The 21,259-nt window shown below is 49.1% G+C and overlaps 1 protein-coding gene across 1 annotated transcript in view; it reads right to left on the minus strand.

The window, feature by feature from the left end:
* Positions 1-18,601, minus strand: part of GTPBP1 (GTP binding protein 1) — a gene marked incomplete at both ends in the record, with an annotated part of 28,005 nt that extends 9,404 nt beyond the window's left edge. Inside the window, 4 exons of the mRNA XM_080705983.1 lie at positions 4,207-4,555; positions 5,097-5,277; positions 15,249-15,360; positions 18,410-18,601. Coding sequence (XP_080562109.1) covers positions 4,207-4,555; positions 5,097-5,277; positions 15,249-15,360; positions 18,410-18,601 — 834 coding nt within the window. The remainder of the gene's footprint in view (positions 1-4,206; positions 4,556-5,096; positions 5,278-15,248; positions 15,361-18,409) is intronic.
* Positions 18,602-21,259: the final 2,658 nt, after the last annotated feature.

A 21,259-nucleotide genomic window follows, 5' to 3' on the forward strand; every position in this document is an offset into this window, starting at 1 on the left:
ATTTTGAACCAGGGTCTCACTAAGGGAAACCTAGCTAAATTGCTGAGGCTGGCTGTGAACCTGCAACCCTCCTATCTCCCAAGTACTGGGACAACAAGCCACCATGCCCGGCTCTGGTACCTTTTATTCCTGCACCATATGAATGTGCTACTAGTTAAAATACAATTAGCCAGGCATAGTGGTGCACACTTGTAATCCCAGTACTTGGGAGGTTGAGAGAGGAGGCTCACATAGGTTCGAAGCCAGCCTCAGCTACTTAGTGAGGCTCTCAGCAATTTAGTGAGACCCTGTTTCCAAATAAAATGTAAAATAGGTCTAGGGGTGTAGCGCAGAGGTAGAAGGCCCCTGGGTTTTATCCCCAGAACCACAAAAACAAAATCACAAACTAAGAGAGCCTGCCAGGACATGTGTATGGTGTTTCATGCACTCCAGGGTGTCGTGTCTGCATGCTCTCTTCTGACACCACGGTGCCGGCGGAGTCACCCCCACGGCTGCTGTCCGGCTTGACTGCCCCCTTTCCTAGAGCAGGACACTTCCACAATCTTCCTCCTAACTCTTCCTAGTCCCTTCACCCTGTTTTCTGTGTATTTCAAATATGTTTTTCCTGGAAACTGGTTTTTCTACAGAAGTTTTAGTATTTGGAACATGGCCTAAAGTTGGATAAGAACACTGTAACTGGAGTGAAGACAATTCCATTCATTGGTCTTTCTATAGCTTGGTTTAAAAGTTGCTTCTTTTAATCCAGGCATGGTGGCCCATGGCTGTAAACCTAGCACTTGGGAGACTGAGAAAGGGGGATGGAAGTTTTGGAGCCAGCCAGCGCCAGCAATTTAGAGATTCTCAGCAACTTAGTGAGACCCTGTTTCTAAATTTAAAAAAATAAAAATAAAGTAGTGCTGGAGGTATAGTTCAGGTATAGAATGCCCTCATTTCAATCTCTAACAAACAAACAAAAAAAGTTTAGCTGGGCGTGGTGGCGCACGCTTGTAATCCCCGCGCTTGGGAGGCAGAGACAGGAGGATCGCGCAGGTTCGAAGCCAGCCACGCTGGCTTAAGAGACCCTGTTTCCAAATAAAATATAAAATAGGTCTGGGAGTGTAGCCCATTGGTAGAAGGGTTCCATCCCCAGTACTACCAAAAAAAAAAAAAGTTTATTCTAGCCAGCTGTGGTGGCACACACCTGTAATACCAGTACTTGGGAAGTTGAGACAGGAAAATCACAGACAGGTTCAAGGACAGTCTCAGCAACGTAGCAAGACTCAGTTTCAAAACAAAAGTTAGCAAGGAATGGAAGAAAGCTCAGAGGTAGAATGCCCCTGGGTTCCATCCCCAATACCAAAAACAAACAAACAAAAATGCTTATTTTTGCCAGGCGTGGTGGTACACAGTTGCAATCCCAGGACTTGGGAGGCCGAGAAAGGAGGATTGCAGTTCAAGGACAAGCTCAGCTACTTAGTGAGGCCCTCCGCGACTTAGTGAGACCCTGTTTCAAAATGAAGAATAAAAAATATGGCTGGGGGCGTAGCCCGGAGGTCGACTGCCCTGGGTCCATCCCCAGGAAAGAGCTGCAGTCTACATACAGCAATGACAAGAAGGGCTGGGGGCCCTTCAGAAGTACGACGTCGGCCCAGGGCCTGCAGGGCCGGGGTTCCGTCTTCAGCAGCATCACCACCACAACACAAACGAAAAGAACAGGAAAGGCAGGTATGCAGCGTATACACGTGTTGAATATCAATGTGGCTGGCAGCCTACGCGTGTGATCTCAGTACCTGGGAGGCTGAATAGGAGGAGGGCAGGTCTGAGGAGAGCTGGAGCAAGTAGTGAGACTCATCAACCCAGCAAGACCCTATTTCAAAATTAAAATTAAAATTAGGGCTGGAGGCATAGCTCAAAGTTAGAGTGCCCACTTCATTTGTAGTGCCACAAAAATAAAATAGATCATCAGCATGCCTTATACATTTATACAGTTATTACATGTGAATTAAAACAAAAGTTAAGAAAAGTGCTTATTTATTTACCTTTTGTGGCCTGCAAGCTTTTCTTTCTCCAGCATTGGGGATTCACCCAGGGTCATTACCACTGAGCTACATCTGGTCCTTAAAAACTTTTTTTTCTTTTTTTGTTATTGGGAATTGAACCCGGGGACATTCTACACCCCGGCCCTTTTATTTTTTTATTATGAAACAAGGTCTGGCTGAGGGTCTCACTACGTTGTTGAGGCTGGCCTGGAATCTGTGACCCTTCTATCTCAGCCTCTTAAGTACTGGGCTTATAGGTGTGCGCCACCACACAGTGCTTCTATACTCTTTTTTTTTTTTACTCTTCTTTATTTTATTTTATTGTGGTATTGGGGATGGAACCCAGGGATATTTTACCTCCAAACTATACCCCCTGCCCTATATTTTTATTCTTTATTTTTAAACACAGTTGCAAAGAGCCTAAATAGTAGCCGAGGCTGTCCGTGAACCTCGATCCTCCTGTCTCAGCCTCCCAAATGCTGGGATTACAAGTGTGCGCCACCTGCCCAGGTTTTACTCTTAATAGCGACTGCCCCGAATATGCCCCATGGATCTCCCTCTGAGACCCCTTCCTTACCTAGTCAAAACATCTGGTGATGGCCCTTTGCAATGTTCAGAGAGATGGGAGGTGAAATCACGCTGAGATCCTAAGAACCTCGGCCAAGAGCCACAAGAGCGTTCCTACGGCGGGTCCCGCTTCTCTCTACCACTCTCCAGTTTGGGAAAGTGGCCTGACAACCTGTGTTTGTGGAACAACTTGAGCAAGCTTGCTAGGGACAGATGCTTGTGTTCACCATACTTATTAACACAGGCAGCTGAGGAACTAGGAATGGGGAAGGGCTTTGGGAAGGATCTGCCAAAGGAAAACTTGACAATGGTGCGCTCACACACTGTCTCTCCTCTCCCGCCTCTGTGGAGGCTGAGGCCGGGCGCAGGGCCGCGGCCTCACTACGCCCACTCTGTCCAGGGGAGGCCCAGCAGGACACACACAGGCACAGCAACAGGCTCCGACACAGGCCCCTCTGCGTCCTCTCCTTTCCAGTGACCCTCAACAACGAGTTGCTCACAGACTGTCACGCTAGCCGGTAAGCTACGAGGAGCGGCAGGACAGCCTGCCATCAGCACGCCACGGCAGGCTACAGGAGGAGCGGCAGGACAGCCTGCCATCAGCACGCCACGGCAGACCACAGGAGGAGCGGCAGGACAGCCTGCCATCAGCACGCCACGGCAGACCACAGGAGGAGCGGCAGGACAGCCTGCCATCAGCACGCCACGGCAGGCCACAGGAGCCCGCAGACGGGCCCGCACGCTGGCAGCCATCCTCTCCCCCAAATGAAGACTCCGCCTGTCGGCCCCTGTGATTGCTGCCAGCCTCCTGATGAGGCGCTCCCACGTCTTCCCCAGGCCTCTCTCTGAGGGGCCACCTTCTCAAAGCACCCAATGCTCTGTCAAAAGAGGGTCCTCCCCATTTTTCTTCATGGTATTGGGGATTAAACCCAGGGGTGCTCTACCACTGAGCTACACCCCCAGCCCTATGTTTTAAATCTTGAAAATGAGTCTCACTAAGTTGTCCAGGCTGGTCTTCAACTTGCATTCCTCCTGTCTCAGCTTCCCAAATATTGGGATTATAAGCATTTATCACTAGGTCCATTTATTTTTCATTTACTTATTTACCTACTTACTTACTTATTTATTTATTTATTTATTTTTTGCGGTACTGGGGGTGGTACCCTGGGGCTTTTCTACCTCTGGGCTATACTCCCAGACCTACTTTATACTTTATTTGGAAACAGGGTCTCACTAAGTTGCTGAGAGCCTCACTAAGTAGCTGAGGCTGGCTTCGAACCTGTGTGATCCTCCTGTCTCAGCCTCCCAAGTACTGGGATTACAAGTATGCGTCACCACGCCCAAATGTTTAGAAAACATTTTTGAAGACAGTAAGTAAAACCCAAAAGACACCTTCCTCTTAGCCTCTCCAGTGACATCTTGGTTTTTACCGAGAGGAGCCTCCTGGTCGAATGCAGGGGAGAGGGCAAGGTTCAACCCTTGAGAAGACAACAGTACTCAGGGCTGCAGCGCTGAGGTCCCCAACTTGCCATCCTTCCTGTGTCAGAGCCTCAGTCTGCGACCCCTTGCGCACGTCCCCGGCAGCCCTGCCGAGGCCCCTCCAGAGGCTCCTCACACTTACCATAAGCATGCAGAAGTCAGGCAAATGGCCGGTCATGCCAAAGACGGTGGTCTTCAGGTACTTCTCGTGGCCAGCCAGGTCGATGAAGGTGATCACCTTTGTGGACTTTTCACAGATCTTGGTCCACTCCAGGCTGCCGCCGTGGCTGTCAGGCTTGTTCACCACGTTGCCTTCACTGTCGAACCCCAGAATGTCATTGCCCACACTGCTGGTGCGGCCAGACTCGATCTCATGCTTGTGGCGGAAGAGCTTCTGGCGGGCAAAGCCGCGGCCATTGTCCAGCTCGCCGTGTGTCAGGACGCCCAGAAGTGTGCTCTTGCCAGCGTCCACGTTGCCCACGACTGCTACCCTGCGTGCACATGGACCCGTACATTCATGTGAGAGTGAACAGGAAAGACAACTCAGAGCCCAGAAATGGGAGCCCTGAACCCAGGCTCAGCCCTGTGTCCCTTGGGTCCCGGCTGCTCCTGCTCCTGATGAGCACATTGGGAACGTTCCTAGAACTGAATCCAGGGAAGACAGAGCAAGGGAGTTCTGGACTCCCTCAGTGACGATTCCCCTGACTTTCACTGCTGGGAAGAGCCCCAAAGTGACCAAGTGCTCTCCCCAGAGCCCCGGCCCGGTCTTCCAGGCTGACGGGAGAGCAAATGCAGCCCAGAGTGTCCAAGAAAGCACGGCTGGGCCCTTCTCCTTTCTTCTCATACGGAAACAGAGGGGAGCCTCACAGCCCTGGGTTTTCCCTGCTCAGGAAAGGGAAGGGAAGGAGGGGAGGAAGAGAAGGGAGAAGGGAGAGCGCCGGTGTGTCCAGTGTCACAGGTCCTATCCCTACTGTCTGTGAAGCCCTAGCCCCCAGGCACTGGGACCTCTGAACTGTTCTGAGGCCTCCTCACCTGACCTCCAGGAAGTCATTGTCTCCTACACGTTTCCGGACCAGGTAATCACGCACACGGCCACCAGCTTCTTGACGCTCCCGCAGGAGGATGACATCGGCCTCTATCTGTTCCGCCATGCTCTTCACTGTGGCATAGGAGGCCTCCATGTCGGCTTCACTCAGCCCGTACTCAGTCCCATCTGGTGACAAGAGCCCAGACATCAGCAGGAGGGGGAGTCTTGACCAACCAGCCTGCCAACAAGCCAGCCAGTCAAGCACACCCACCAAAGGCCCTGCCCAGCTCCGGAGAACGGGTACTCTACCCAGGAGAAAATGCGGGCACACTGACCTAAGACAGCACAGTGCCACGGCCTTCCCTACCAAGCGGGGCCGAGTGACTCACTCAGCATCAGTCACCGAGACTTTCCCAGGTTTAAGCCCAGCCTCATGCTGGGTCCTGGAAATACGGGTGCCCTTAGCGAGCTCCAGCTCACTGCCCCTTGAGAGAGTCAGGAAACAAATTGTTGCAAAACAGTTTAAATGCTATGCGCAGAACTGATAGAGAATGTAAAACCAGCCTGGGGAGGTGGAGGTGCTGCCCGAACTGGGTGTCCAGGGCTGAGCACTGAGCCCACAGAGAAAGGGAGGAGGATGGACGCCTGGTCAAGAAGCCACGCACAGCAGACCATGGCACATTCAGGGGCCAGGAAGGCACGGTGTGCTGGGAGCAGGTCAGAGACATGGAATGGTGGGAGAGCAAATGGAAGTGGGACAGGCAGACAGCAGCAGGACACCTTTTGTACCAGATTGTGGGAATTGGGGTCAGGCAGGGGAGTGACATCAGATTGAGGAGGGTTAGGAGGATCTTCTGGGCCAGAGAGGGGGAGCCCAGAGAGGAAGTAATTCTAATAATCTACGCAAGCGATGGAGACGAGGAAAGTGGGAGGATTTTATGATCGCTCTGAGAGCGAGATTTCTAACTGAGGTGGCTCAGGCGGAACGTCCAGCAGACAGCCAGTAAAAGGGGCGTGAGACCTGGAGGAGGAGAGGCAGGCAGAAGGACAGGCTGACCACCAGCTTCCTCATGATTACCTGCGGCACCACACCTGCAGTGCTTCTGTGCAGAGCCAGGTTTGATTCCCACTGTCCCTCCGAGCCCTTCACCCCGAGGGGGACCCCCAGCAGCTTCGTTTCTTTTACCGCCTCTACAAAGCCTTGCTGCTCCAAGCCCGCTCCTTGTCTCCTCCCCTCCTTCTCCCCTCACGTACCAGCTCCTTCCCCTAAACCGCGAAGGAATCCCAGCCTCATCCCTCGCCCCAGTTCATCTCCTGAGCTAACATCTCTTCTGTTCTTCATCTGACCACCAGACGTTGCAAAAAGTAGCCAACCCTTGCTGATTCCCCACTCGCTCTGCATCAATGACTCTTGGAGAAACTGTAGTTTTGTTTTGTGGGTTTTTTTTTTTTGGGGGGGGGTGGTACTGAAGATTGAACTCAGGGGTGACCTCTGAGCTACACCCCCAGCCCTATTTTTTATTTGGAAACAGGATCTCACTAAGTTGCAGAAGGCCTCACTAAATAGTTGAGGGTGGCCTTGAACCTGGGATCCTCCTGTCTCAGCCTCCCATGTACTGAGATTAAAAGCATGTGCCATCAGGTCCAGCAGAAACTGCGCTTTGCAAACGTCTTCGATGGCCTTCTGGCCACTCTCCCATTCCTGTTCTGGACACCTACAGTATTCTGCACTGCTGGCCATCCTGCCTTTCCTCCTGGAAGCACAGCCCTCCACCTGGCATGCCCGCCGGCCTCTCCCATGTGCCTCCCGTCTATCTCCTCCGCTCCCACCCCCAATGCTAGTCTCTGCCAGCCACACGTCAAGGGCCTCTTCTTCTCTTTCCTCTAAAATTCCCCTTTAGTCTCCAAATATGGCTTCAACTATCATTTTGAAAACTATAAAACATTCATTTCTAGCAGCCAGTCTCTTCCTTGGGCTCACACTGAGTTTCCAATGGCCTGGAAGATGATGCCTGGCAGTCTGAGATCCAAACTCCAGCACGAGTACCGAAACAATGGCAAACGTGCTCAGCACGAGCAAGGCAGCGGGCCTCCTGGAGCCTGTGAGGCGGTGTTAGTGCTCCCGCTTAATGGTGGGGTCTCAGCTGGGAGGGAGCAGCGAGGGGCGTGTGAACTCTGATTCCACACCCAGTCTCTTCCGCAAGCCAGCGTCCCTCTTCCTTTCTGACCAGTCCCCTCCTCTCACCCTGCTGTAACGTCGACAGCGCCTTCCAGGACGCCAGGACGAAGGCCCATCCCAGCCCTGCTCGGCGTGCTCTCCCCTTCTTCCTCTGCTCTCTACCCTCTGGCTGATCCACTGCCACCGCCTGATCCCAGCCCTTATCCTACCTGAATCACCACAACAAGGGTGTGTGTGTGCGTGTGTGTGCGTGTGTGTGTGTGCGTGTGTGTGCGTGTGTGTGTGTGTGTGTGTGTGGCGTTGCTGGGGATGGAATCCAGGGGTTTTGTACCTCCAGGCTACATTCCCAGACCTATTTTATATTTTATTTGGAAAACAGGGTCTCACTAAGTTGCAGAGGGCCTCACTGAGTAGCTGAGGCTGGCTTGGAACCTGTGCGATCCTCCTGTCTCAGCCTCCCAAGTGCTGGGATTACAAGCGTGTGCCACCACGCCCGGCTGGCTGCAAACTTTTGGTCCTCCTGTCTCAGCTTCCCAAATGCTGGGATGACTAGTGTGTGCCACCATGCCTGGCTCACAATAGATTCTTAATGGGTCTTAGCAAATCAGGTTTCTATTCCCTCCTGCACAGACCCAGATACTTAAGCTTCTACATAAACCAGAGCTCTGGTAGTGTCACTTCCACATCAAAACCTCTGAGTTGAGGAATGTAGCTCAGTGGTAGAGTGCTTGCCTAGCATGCATGAAGTCCGGGTTCAATCCCCAGCACTGGAAAAAAAAAAAAAAAAAAGAGTGCTTGATTTGAAGCTGGGCATGGTGGCACATCCTTGTAATCCCAATACTTGGGAGCCAGAGACAGAAGGATCACACGTTTGCAGTCAGCCTAAGCTATTTAGTAAGTTCCTCTGCAATTTAGTGAGATCTTTCTTTCTTTCTTCTTCTTCTTCTTCTTTTTTTTTTTTTTTTTTTGTGGTACTGGGGGTGGAACCCAGAGGCTTTCTACCTCCGGGCTATACTCCCAGCCCTATTTTATTCTTTATTTGGAAACAGGGTCTCACTAAGTTGCTGAGAGCCTCACTAAGTAGCTGAGGCTGGCTTCAAACCTGTGTGATCCTCCTGTCTCAGCCTCCCAAGCGCAGGGATTACAAGCGTGCGCCATCACGCCTGGCTAGTGAGATCCTATTTCAAGATTAAAAAAAAAAAAAAAAAAAAGGTCTAGGGCTGGAGGAGTATAGTTCAGAGAGGGAATGCTCCTGGGTTCAATCCCAACACCACAACAAACAAACAAACCCCTCTAGCTTTTCCAGACCAGGCAGCATTCCAACCCCAATTCCTTAAAAACTCCCCAGTGTATTCCACATCTCCAAATTTCCCCCTGAAAGCTCTGTCCCGGGGCACATGGCCCAGTCTCCCTCTCCCCTGGATCCCCTGCATGGCCTCAGCTCTACACCTTTGCTCATGGAGTTCCTATCCCAGTGGCCCACAAACACTTGTCTCTACAATACTGGCACATACTGCCTTGCGCGGTCATGTCTTGGATGAGTCCCCCTGCAGTAAGCATCCTAAGATGGGGACCATATCTCAACCCTTCCCTAATGACCCACAAGGAGCTTTCCTATGTCAAGTCCTTGAATATATGTAAGAGAGAGCAGCTGGGCTGCAGAGTTTCTAAACGCATGGCCATGTGAGCTCTGGACACCTTCTGGGCAGAGGGCTTGAGGCGAGTGTTGCTGAGGGGCTGGTGAGCCCTGCCATCCTCACTGGACTCCCCAGTTCTACTTCTGCCCAACCTCCCCTGTCTCCATGTAAGGAAAAGCAATGCTTTTTTTTTTTTTTTTTTTATTGATACTGGGGATGGAATCCACAGGGGCATTCTATCTCTGAACTACACCCCTAGCCCAAATGTTTTTTTTTTTTCTTTTCTTTCTTTTTCTTTTTTGCAGGTCTGGGAATGAAATCCAGGGGCATTCAACCTCCAAGCTACACCCCCTGCCCTATTTATTTATTTATTTATTTTTGGTGGTACTGGAGGTGGAATCCAAAGGCTTTCTATCTCTGGGCTATACTCCCAGACCTATTTTATATTTTATTTAGAAACAAGGGCTCACTAAATTGCTGAGAGCCTCACTAAGTAGCTGAGGCTGGCTTTGAACCTGTGCGATCCTCCTGTCTCAGCCTCCCAAGCGCGGGAATTACAAGTGTGCGCCACCACGCCCGGCTCCCCTGCCCTATTTTTTATTCTTTATTTTGAAACAGGGTCTCACTAAGTTGCAGAGGACCTCACTAAGTAGCTGAGGCTGAGTGCAAATCACGATCCTCTTGTCTCAGCTTCCCGAATGCTGGGATTACAAGTGTGCACCACCATGAATGCTGGGATTACAAGTGTGCACCACCACGAATGCTGGGATTACAAGTGTGCACCACCACGACTCGCTTATTCTTTATTTTGAAACAGGGTTTCACTGAGTTGCAAAGGGCCTGACTAGCTCAGGCTGTCCATGAATTGTCCTCCTGTCTCAGCCTCCCAAATGCTAGGATTACAAGTGTGCACCACCACGCCTGGCTGAAAAGTGATGTTTTGAGGTCCTGCTGTGCACCCTTGTCCCTCAGGACTCTCAGGGGTCATAGTACCTTCTCCAGCAGCATCCCATTCCTTACCTTAGGAGAGACTCAGGCCGAGGAGAAAAGCCCAGGGGTCCAATTACTAAAGGCCACATTCTCAGCCATGCCCGACTCTAATCAGATCTCCATCCTGCCAGATCACTTCCACTTCCTGTAAGCATTCTTCTGCTCAGCTTGCTGCAAGGACTTCCAGACTCTGGGGATACTCAGTTCTAGGCCTGGCACTCAGGGACCCTGCCTCCCCTCCCCACACTCTTCACTCCTAGACTCCTTTTGACCCACTAAAGACTCTGGCTCCAGTGCCTCCACCCAGCCAGAGAGCCGTGGGGTAGCTCCTCTGTGTCTTCCCTGACACCCTACAGAGACGTGGCACTTTCCCTAAGTCCCTTGCATTTTCAATACAGTGCCTGGCTCTGTGAAAGTCATGACTCAGTATCTGAAAAACAAACAGGTTATTTTCTACAATGCTGAGGATAGAACCTGGGGCCTTGTGCACGCTGGGCAAGCTCTGTACCACTGAGCTACAACTCTAGCCCCACAAACAAGGTTTTTTTGTTGAAAGAAATCTCATGTAAATCCATATCCTGAAAAAAATTACTACAGTTAATAATACTCATTAACATTTATATGTCATTATTTCCTTCTCACTTATTCTTCACTATTTCACATATGATAAATTCTATTATTATCCACATTTGAAGACAAGAAAAAAATCAGCAGAGCCAGGCATGGTGGCACACTACTGTAATCCCAGTATTTGGAGGACTGAGACAAAATGATCACAGGTTTGACAGCCTAGTAACTTAGTAAGAATGTTAGCAATTTAGTGGGATTCTATTTCAAACCCCCCCCCAAAAAAATAAAGGGCTAGAGTATAGGTTAGAAGTTGTAATGACCCTGGACTCAATACCCAGTAACAAAACAAAACAAAAAACCCCAAAAATCGCCAGGTGTGGTGGCGCACGCTGTAATCTCTGTTCTTGGAGGCTGAGACAGGAGGATCGCACAGGTTCGAAGCCAGCCTCAGCTACTTAGTGAGGCTCTCAGCAACTTAGTGAGACCCTGTTTCCAAATAAAATATAAAAATTAGGTCTGGGAGTATAGCCCAGAGGTAGAAAGCCTCTGCGTTCCACCCCAGTATCACAAACAAAACAAAACAAAACAAACCCAAAAACCAAAAGCCAAAAAAAAAAAAAAAATATCCCAGCAGGTAAATCCAAAGCTGCCAGGATTCCGAATCCAGACCCTAAACTACTAGGCCATATTGCCTCGCTTTCTTCTAAAATACTAACTTTATGCTGGGCATGGTGGCCCATACTTATAATCCCAGTGCTTGGGAGGCTGAGACAGGAGGATCGCACAGGTTCGAAGCCAGCCTCAGCTACTTAGTGAGGCTCTCAGCAACTTAGTGAGACCCTGTTTCCAAATAAAGCATAAAATAGGTCTGGGAGTATAGCATGGAGGTAGAAAGCCCCTGGGTTCCACCCAAGTACTACTAAATAAATAAATAAATAAATAAATAAATAAATAAATGGGCTGGATAACCAGGTGTGGTGGTACACACTTGTAATCCCAGTACTTGGGAGGCTGAGACAGGAGGATCCAGGTTCACAGCCAGCCTCAGCTATTTAGTGAAGCCCTCTACAACTTAGGAGACCTAAATTTGAGACCCTGTTTCAAAAAAATAAAGAATAAAAAAAGCTGGGTGGGGTGACGGTGACGTACACTTGTAATCTCAGCATTTAAGAGACTGAAACCAGATGACCACAGTTCTCAGACAGCCTCAGCTACTTAGCGAGGCCCTTCACAACTCAGTGAGACCCTGTTTCAAAAATTAAAAAAAAAAAGCCAAGCGTGGTAGGGCATACTTGTAATACCAGCATTTGGGAAGCTGAGACAGGAGGACTGCAGGTTTGCAGAAAGCCTCAGATACTTAGGCCCTTTGCAACTCAGTGAGACCCTGTTTCAAAAATAAAGAATAAAAAAATAGGGCAGGGTGTAGCTTGGAGGTAGAATGCCCCTGGGTTCCATTCCTGGCACAGCAAAAATAAATAAATAAATAAATAAATAAATAAATATTTTTAAAAAGCCAGGCGTGGTGGTACACGCTTGTAATCCCCCACACACACAAAAACCCAAACCAAAACAAAACAAAAAACCCAAAATATGTATATGTAGGCCCTAGGTTCACTCTCCAGCGTACCCCTCAAAAAAAGAACAGATACATAAAAAGCACATATCTCTTACTGCTCAGAATAGTTCACTATCAGTTGGGCATAGTGGTGGACACCTGTAATCCCAGGACTTAGGAAGATGAGATAGGAGGGTCGCAGGTATGAGCCACTTAGCAAGATCCTCAATAGGCATCAAGACTCTGTTTCAAAGTAAAAATTAGCCGGGCGTGGTGGCGCACACTTGTAGTCCCCGCGCTTGGGAGGCAGAGACAGGAGGATTGCGCAGGTTTGAAGCCAGCCGCGCGCGCGCTGGCTTAGGAGACCCTGTTTCCAAATAAAAATGTAAAAATAGGTCTGGGAGTGTAGTCTGGAGATAGAAGGGCTTCCAGGAACCCCAGTACCACCAAAAAAAAAAAAAAAGAAACAAAGTAAAAATTAAAAGAGGTGGGGGTATAGCTTGGCGGTATAAGGCCCCTGGGCTCAATCCCCAGTATTAAAGAATAAATAAATAGAATGCTTTTAGTTTTTTAGTGTCTTAATTTGTCCATACAGAATTACTCTGAGATGGGGAAGTCCACCGTCCCTCCTTCAGAGGGAGGGCGATAAACACGTGAAGCATCAGGACACACAGGAAGCGGGTGAGGACGCGGACCCCTGGGATCTTGCATCTGGCTTAGTCCTCTGCCGCTCAACTTGTTTAACTCGTCCCAACCTCTTTCTGCCTCTGAAGAATTCCAGCAGGAAGGAGTCACTATAGCTCTAACAGCAGCCAACCGGTGGATGCAAGGATAATGCTTGGGTGTGGAGGAGACAGGCTAATGAGCGTTTGTCATCTTCTTATGCTTTACCACGAAAGGGTTAATTAGCTGTGAGTTTCCAGGGCATGGTAAAATTCACAGTCCACAAGACGACAGAGGGAGCCTTAAGAATCTGGGTCTTCAAAGACCAGTCCCAGCACTTGTCAAAATTGACCTTTATGTGGTTTCTAAAACTCTCCAAGCATGAAGTGATCTTTGGGTGGTTCCTCTTACTAAAGCAAGCCAGATATGTTCCTGACAAGCTTCCGAAAGGCTACCCACGATTTCTTGGTCACCAAGTAAATTCACCAAGTGCACCTGACACTCATTGCTGCCTCAGTAGCACTTGACAAGATGACCATCTCCCCATCTCTCTCTCTCTCTCTCTCTCTCTCTCTGTCCTCTCTTTTTGGGGTAGGGGACAGGGGAGTACTGGGGATGCTAACTCAGAATCAGCCTTTTTTGTTGTTGCTGGTTTAACTTTGACAGGGTCTCGCTTAGCTGCTGAACTGGAGATGTTTCTGTCTCGGCTTCCCAAGCCATTGGGATTATGGGTGTGTATCACTGCACTCAGCATCCCCTCCCTTTCTTGACATTCAACTTCTTGGTCTGCCTATCTCTTTGACCATGCCCCTTTTAGGTGATAAAACCCCTAAGTGGGATAGCAGCAAGAATGGGAAGGAAAGGAGAGATTCAAGGAAAGCACAGCAGTACTTGGAGATCAAGTCTTTCTTCCTTTGGTTCCGCCTGAAGCACTTCCAAAGATTGTCCCCTACTGAGGCTACTCGTTTAAATGCCATCTCTGCTTCTTGAAGCAGGGAGCAAACCCCCGCACCCTGTGGTGCTGTGGATCTAGCCCGGGGTTTTGGACAGCTGGGCAGGTGCTCTACCACTGAGTGACATCCCTAGCTCTTGCGACCAGATTTTAAGTATCCAAAAAAGCTTTGTAAGCCCTGTGGTGGTGCACATCTGTAATCCCCCTACATGGGAGGCTGAGACAGGAGGGATGAAGGTTAGTAGCCGGCCTCTACAACTCAGTGAGACCTTGTTTCAATATAAAGAATAAAGAATAAGGCTGAGGGTGTAGCCTGGAGGTAGAATGCCCTTAGGTTCAATCCCCAGTACTGCAAAACAAAACAACCTTGTAACAGTATCAAGTCTTAGAAGATACTTAATGATATAAGTCAAATATTTAAAGGATGATTTTGAGATCTCTTTAATCTTTTTTTTTTTTTTTTCCCCAGTACTGGGGATGGAACCCAGGGACATTTACCTCTGAGCTACACCCCCAGCTCTATTTTTTATTCTTTGTTTTGAAACAGGGTCTCGCTGAGTTGCAAAGGGCCTCACTAAGTAGCTGAGGCTGTCTGCAAACGACATCCTCCCGTCTCAGCCTCCCGAATGCTGGGATTACAAGCAGTGCACCACCACACCCGGCTCAGGAGATCTCCTCAATCTTAAAGTAAGACTACAAAAAGAGTTCTTACCTGCCTTAGCAAAGCCTACATTGGGTAAAGGAAACTGTTACCTTAATGATGCACCTAGGCCCATTCTGGGCTTCCTACAAAGATTACAGAGACAAGTGCTGGTAGAGGCTAAATTTGTAATCCTTAACAATCCCAGCTGTCATTGCAGCAAATAGAATATCATAATGAAGATTAAAGGTAAAGTAGGCCTTGTACTGGCACTGTAAACTAGGAGTGACTGGGGCGTGGTGGGGAATCCTACAATATTATCTGGGACTCGGGCATTGGGGTTGCTTTCCTCTAAAATAGGAGGCCTCGTGACAATGAATAAGCGGGCTGGAGGACAATAGCCAGAATGGTCACAAGCCTACATGTCTGACAGGACCGCGTGGGGACAGAAGGGAACCTCTGTTATCACAGCTAACCAGACTGAAATGAATGGTCAGTGTAGTTTGGGCCAAGGCAGGGAATTCTGGGAGTCTTTTCCTCGCTCACATCAAGAGGAATCAGGGGTTCTCTGTGAAACAGGAAACGAACAGGAATGGGATCCACACCAGGGCTTGGAGAGGAGGGCCTGGAGCCGCCGAGGGCAAGCTCAACTCTAGACCCAACTCTGACTGTGCTGTCACCTGGTAAGAAGTTTCTGTGCTCTGTGCTTCATTTCCTTTGATGCAAATGGGAAACACTGAGGTAGAAGGAAAGCATCTGCAGAACTGCTTGGAAAGGGAATCTTTACAGCCTAGCACATCATGACCACTAAGGAGAGAACTGACGTTCACTCTGCTTATCGTGTCCTCCAAACAGATGTGCAGATGCTGAACCATCAATGCAACTGAGACACATGAGCAGGAAAGTTGAGAAAGAGGGAAAATGTACTCTAAGTAATTGTTAAAAATAAATGAAAGGAAAACTATGCTCACCTGATCCCTGCCCAATGACATATATGGTCTCTCCGCATCCCTCGTCCATCCTCTCCCACATCTGCCGAAGTAGGCTGTCATACTGCTCTGATGTAGGGCTCACTAGAACCAGCTAGAAGAGAAACCAACAGCCTTAGGACCACACTTACTAGAGAGGACCACAGCCAAAGCTGATCACAGCCTAACCAAAGACCCCGAGACCCACAGTGCCCTAACTGAAAATAGCTACACGGCCCCTCACGCCCTCTCTGCCTTTCCTGACCCAGATGGTATACTAAATTGAGTATGTCTGAGCCACAACCCATCCTAGACAGGGAATGAGCAGCCTGCCTCTTGCTGCTTCACAGAGGGGCAGGACCCAAACAACTGAGAACCTAGCACTGCGCTAAGAAACTAATGAGCGGTGTTTTTATGCCTATGTGCCAGTCTTCTACCTGCAGTCTGTATCTGGAAGTCAAGGACAAAGATCTCATACAAGGCTATGCCCTCGACCCACAGGCCAATGACTCCCACCATAGCAAAAAAGAATTCTGTTTTAGGCCAGGCATGGTGGCACATACCTATAATCCTAGTACTTGGGAGGCTGAGACAGAAAGATCATAAGCTCTAGGACAGCCTCAGCAACTTAGTGAGATCCTCCGTGGTATAGCAAGACCCTATTTCAAAATAAAAAATGAAAAGGACTGGAGGTGTAGCTCAGAGGTATAATGCCCCTGTGTTCAATTCCGGTACAAATAAATAAATAAATATAAATAAGGGGGAGGAAGTCTGTTCTACCTTAACTATCCTGATTATTTGTGAAACAGCAATGAAAATTGCCTGCAAGACTCAGCTTCATCAACAAAACACCACTACCGTTTAAGTGAGTATTAGTATCACCACTAAGAAAATTTTTGTCAATACCCCTGAAGTACCAGCCACTTATTTGGGGAGGCCGTTCACTAAATGGCATCTCAGACCTCATTCTCCACTCCTAGGTGACCTTGGACAGAATTTGACCCCTCTAAATCTCAGTTTTTCAGTAATACTATCTTCCATTCTAAGGCCACTATAAAGATCGAATGGAATAAGAAGCATCTAGTCCACATCTCAAAAAGTGGTCATCACAAAGTTTATTTACTCAATCATTTCTAGAAAAATCTTCTTGCATGAAACTCATCACAACTGTTCAACTGCTCCTCACTTAGGATGCTTTTAGAGCCACAGACTCCCATATTTAATTGTAGCAAGAATATTAAATCTTTTCAAGACTCAATTTATTCTTTTTTTTCTTTTGGCAGCACTAGGGGTTGAACTTGAGGCCATCTACCTCTGAGCTAAACCTTCACCCCCATTTTATTTTTATTTGAAACAGGGTCTCACTAGGTTGACCAAGAGTCTCACTACCTGCTGAGGCTGCCCTCGAACCTGCGATCCTCCTGTCACAGCTTTGCAAGTACTGGGATTACAAGTGTGTGCCATCCATGCCTGGCTAGGACTCATTCAACCCATTCCTTCTCTCCCCAATATGGTCAGTTTTTCTTTTCAATATCATCAATATTTTGTATTTACTTTTTTGTTTTTGTGGTACTGGGGATTGAACCCAGGGACATGCTACCTCTGAGCTTTACCCTCAGTCCTATTTTATTTTATATTTTGAAACAGGGTCTCATTAAATCATTGAGGCTGGCCTCAAACCTGTGACCCTCCTATCTTAGCCTCCCAAGTACTGGGATTACAGGTGTACGCCACCGTGCCCAGCTTCATCAATGATTACATACATATAGTTTCTCAACTTCAAAGTCATGAGGACTTCCCCAGCTAGGAGGTGAAGTAACACTTCCCTATCCACGAACACTAAATAACCTGATCAGGAAATAAAGGTACCACCCTCTTCACAACTATGCTCTGAAACTTCCAAGTGCGCTTTCAGGTTTCTTCAGCACCTTGACCCTGTATTGACATCCAGCTTGTCCACTTTTGAGTCAGGTGCCTACCTTTTAACATCCTGAGCTGATTTCATCAGAGCTTGTAATTGTAACCTGGATGCTGCCTGGGTTACATTGCCTCATACCCCACCCCCACCCCCCAGCTTAGCCATCCTCACGACAGCATTAGAGGCACCAGAAAGGACCACTGTGACAAAAAGCAAGCTGGCTTCCAAGTGCTCAGCGGAAACTAGAAAGAAAAAGAACAGTTGAAAAGTTCCTTCTTCAAGTTGCAGGGAAAGTTCTCTACAGTTTAGGGTCAAGTTTCATGGACTTTGCCACCATAAGCTATGAAAAGTCCAAACATTTTCAAAGCTCCATAAAATATCCCTTGTAACTATCCTACAAGAGGTAGGTGGTACTGGTATTCTATCTTCCATCAGCGGCTATTTAATCCTCACTGAGAATGGCCAGCCATCCAGTTCACTCCAAGCTCCTGCTGTTTCCAGGATGGTGGACACTACACGAGGCGTCTCAGCATGCACTTCTACTTTGCAGTGCACCTGTACTTTCTTAGGACGAGGCCGCTGTAGGACTGAGGGTAGAGACGATTTCCCAAGGTCGCAGCGCCTTTTTAAATGACAGATCAAACCCAGCCCCATCTGACTCCAGCTTGGCACTGGGTAAGAACCTTCAAAACACCCGTCGCATCTTACACTTACTGTTTTATTCTCACAGAGGTGAGCCCCGTATTTCTGCCTATTCTCCACAGTTCGGCAAACACTTCCTAAAACGTCCACTATTCCACTCACACAAGCTAAGGCTCCGCTCCCAGATGGCAGGATTCTGGGTCACGACCATCTTCCCGTTTTGTCTCGGGTGGACTGGAGAAGGGGACAGGTCTCGGACACCCTTCTCCCCGACTGAGCGACTACTTTCTGTTTCCTTTCCCGACACCAGGAAGAGACGCGGCTGCTCCCCCCGCCGCCCTGGGGCGCCGGGTCCCGCCGAGCACCCCGCCCTCGGCGGCCCGGGCTCTCCGCGGCCGCCCGGGTCTCGGCCGCGCAGGTGGGGGCCCGGGCGGCGGGGGCCGGTTCCACGTGGCGGGGCCGAGGGCGGCGACCCCGGCGGGAGCGCGGCGGGAGCGCGGGGCCCGGGCGCTGCGGGGCCGGCAGGTGGCGGGCTCGGCGCTCCCCGCGCCGCGCTCCGGAGCCGCCGCCGCCGCCCGCCCCTCAGCGCCGCCGCCGGGCCTACCTTGCTGGTGAGGTCCAGCTCCGGCTCGCCGTTGAGCGCCTCGCCGTCCTCGCTGCAGTCCGAGTCGAAGCCATCGTGGAGCCGGGCGGCGGCCGCCGCGGCCCTGGCCGCCCCCGGGGAGCTGGGCTCCGGGGCGAACATCGAGGCCGGCACCGGGGAGTCCATCGGGGAGCGACTCCGCTCCGCCGCCATCTTTAATAACTTAGGCTAATTCGCAGCCGGCTGCCCGCCCTCACGGCTCATTTGACTAATACATGCGCGCCCCGCCCCTCCCTCATCTGAATAATGTATGTGCAGCCTCTCCCAGCTGAGACACAACCGACCCGGCTTCTCGGCCACCAATCGCTGCAGCCCTTTCAAATACCTGATGAATAATTAATGAGACCCAAACCCCAACAACAAATGTCTGAAACGTCACGCGCCCGGGCCCCTGCTTGGGCGGGGACAGCACGGTGTCCACGCTACCTGCCTGGAGCCTTCGCGCCAACCGGAGCGAAGCAGACTATAACTGACACGGCAGCCAACCAATGAGGAGAGACACTTATACAACATTTCTCCGCCCCGCCCCTTTACTCTCCCGCTTTCCAGGGGCGGGGCGAGGGCCCAAAGCTTACAGCAAAACAGTCGGCGCTGTGGGCCGTCGGATGACGGACAGACACGGGACCCAATCTGGTGCTCCCCAGGTCCCGCGCCTCCGGCACCGCTCAAGGAGATAGTAAACTGCACAACGAACCTCCCACTCGGTCCAGTGACTGAGGCAGTCGCTTGAACGCGGTGTCCGACGTGCTGGCAAGCGCCTGGGAATTTAATAGTAGAATCGATGCTGTGTATCCCAGGAGTTGTAATACTACAGTAGCCAGAGTGAGGCAATTAATTAAACGCTGACCTTAGGGCCAATTCTCCGTTCACTGGCTCAAAAAAGAGAACAAATAAACGACAAAAAAAAAAAAAATGCAAGCAAAAAATATAAGCCCAAAGCACCTCACCACATTTCTGATATGTTAAAGTAGTTTCCTACGGATTCTTTGTCCAGAGTGTCATCAGTGGTTAAAAAAAAAAAAAAAAAAAAATCCCGATCCAAACACCATCCAAAATGCAATTTTAGGGTCTTAAATTTCTCTTTGGAACATCCGAAAAACCTAGACCTTTACTGCTAAATTAGGTCGTAGCCAAGGTCTTCAAATGCTGGTCTTGGCCATCTGAGAAGGTACCTAAGATTTAAGGTTTAGAGAGCAAAAGACTGGGTTCAAAATAGCCTTGTTTCAGGGATCTATCGACCTGAGGAAAGGGGGTCTCGTCTTGTTCCTGTTTTCAGCTAGGTACCATCAAGTCTTATCTGTACAAGCACAGCTGGGGGATCTGGGAGAAGCAGCCACCCAGTTTCAATGGTCTTGATAATACTTCTGACGTGCTTTCTTTTTTCCTGGCAAAATTGCTCACCACCATCCTATATACTCTATATGATGCGACGAGGTAGTTAAAATGTTAAAATTTTGGTTAGAAAAGCTAAATATTAGCTGGGTGCAGTGACACACACCTTTAATCCTAGTACTTGGGAGACTGAGACAGGAGGATAACAAGTTTGAAGCCAGCCTGGGTAATTTTTTCCCCTCTTCTTGTCCTGGGAATCGAACCTAGGGACATTCGACCTCTGAACTACACCTCCAGCCTCTTTTAATTTTTATTTTTATTTAAAAGTCTCTGAGGAAAATCCGGGCGTGGTGGCTCACGCTTGTAATCCCAGCGCTTGGGAGGCTGAGACAGGAGGATCGCACAGGTTCGAAGGCAGCCTCAGCTACTTAGTGAGGCTCTCAGCAATTTAGTGAGACCCTGTTTCCAAATAAAATAGGTCTGGGAGTATAGCCCGCAGGTAGAAAGTCTCTGGGTTCCACCCCACCCCTAGTACCACCAAAAAAAAAAAAAAAAAAAAATTCTCTGAGGATCTTGCTGAATTGCTGAGGTTGGCCTCAAACCTAAAATCCTCCTGTCTCAGCCTCCCAAGAACTGGAATTATGGGAGTGGGCCATTTTGCCCTGCTTGGCCTGGGCAATTTATTCAGATCCCGTCTCAAAATAAAAATAGCTGGGTATAGTAGTATATACCTGTAATCCCAGTACTTGGGAAGCTGAGACTGGAAGATAGGTTTGAGACCAGCCTCAGCAATTTGCAATACCCTGAAACAAAAAGGGCTAAGGGTGTAGCTCAGAGGTAGTATATCCCTATGCTCAGTACAAATAATTAAATAAAAAAGAAAAATAGGGCTGGGGGCACAGTTCAGAGGTGAAATACTCCTGGGTTTAATCCCAGTACCACAAGAAGAAAGGAAAGAAAGAAAGAAAGAAAGAAAGAAAGAAAGAAAGAAAGAAAGAAAGAGAAAAAGAAAAAGCCAAACTTGGTGGTGCATGCTTATAATCCCAATACTTGGGAGGCTGAGACAGGATTACAGGCTGGAAGCCAGCCTCAGCAATTTAGTTAAGCCCTCAGAAACTTAGGCCTGTTTCAAAATAAAAAATAAGGTAGCCAGGTATGGTGGAGCACACTTGTCATCCCGGTACTTGGGAGGCTGAGACAAAAGAATTGCAGGTTCATGGGCAGCCTCAGCAACTTAGTGAGGCCCTCTGCAATTAAGTGAGACCCTGTTTCACATTAAAAAATAAAATAAAATGGGGGGTGTAGCTCAGAAGTAAAATGTCTTTGGGTTCAATCTCTAGTACCATAAACACACAAACAAAATAATAAATAAATAAATAAATAAGGCCAGGCATTGGTGGCACATGCCTGTAATTCCAGTACTTGAGAGGCTGAGACAGGAGGATGATCACAGGTTCAAGACCAGCCGAAGTAACTGTG

This window comes from Muscardinus avellanarius, assembly GCF_963383645.1.
Source record: "Muscardinus avellanarius genome assembly, chromosome: 11".
Lineage (NCBI taxonomy): Eukaryota > Metazoa > Chordata > Mammalia > Rodentia > Gliridae > Muscardinus > Muscardinus avellanarius.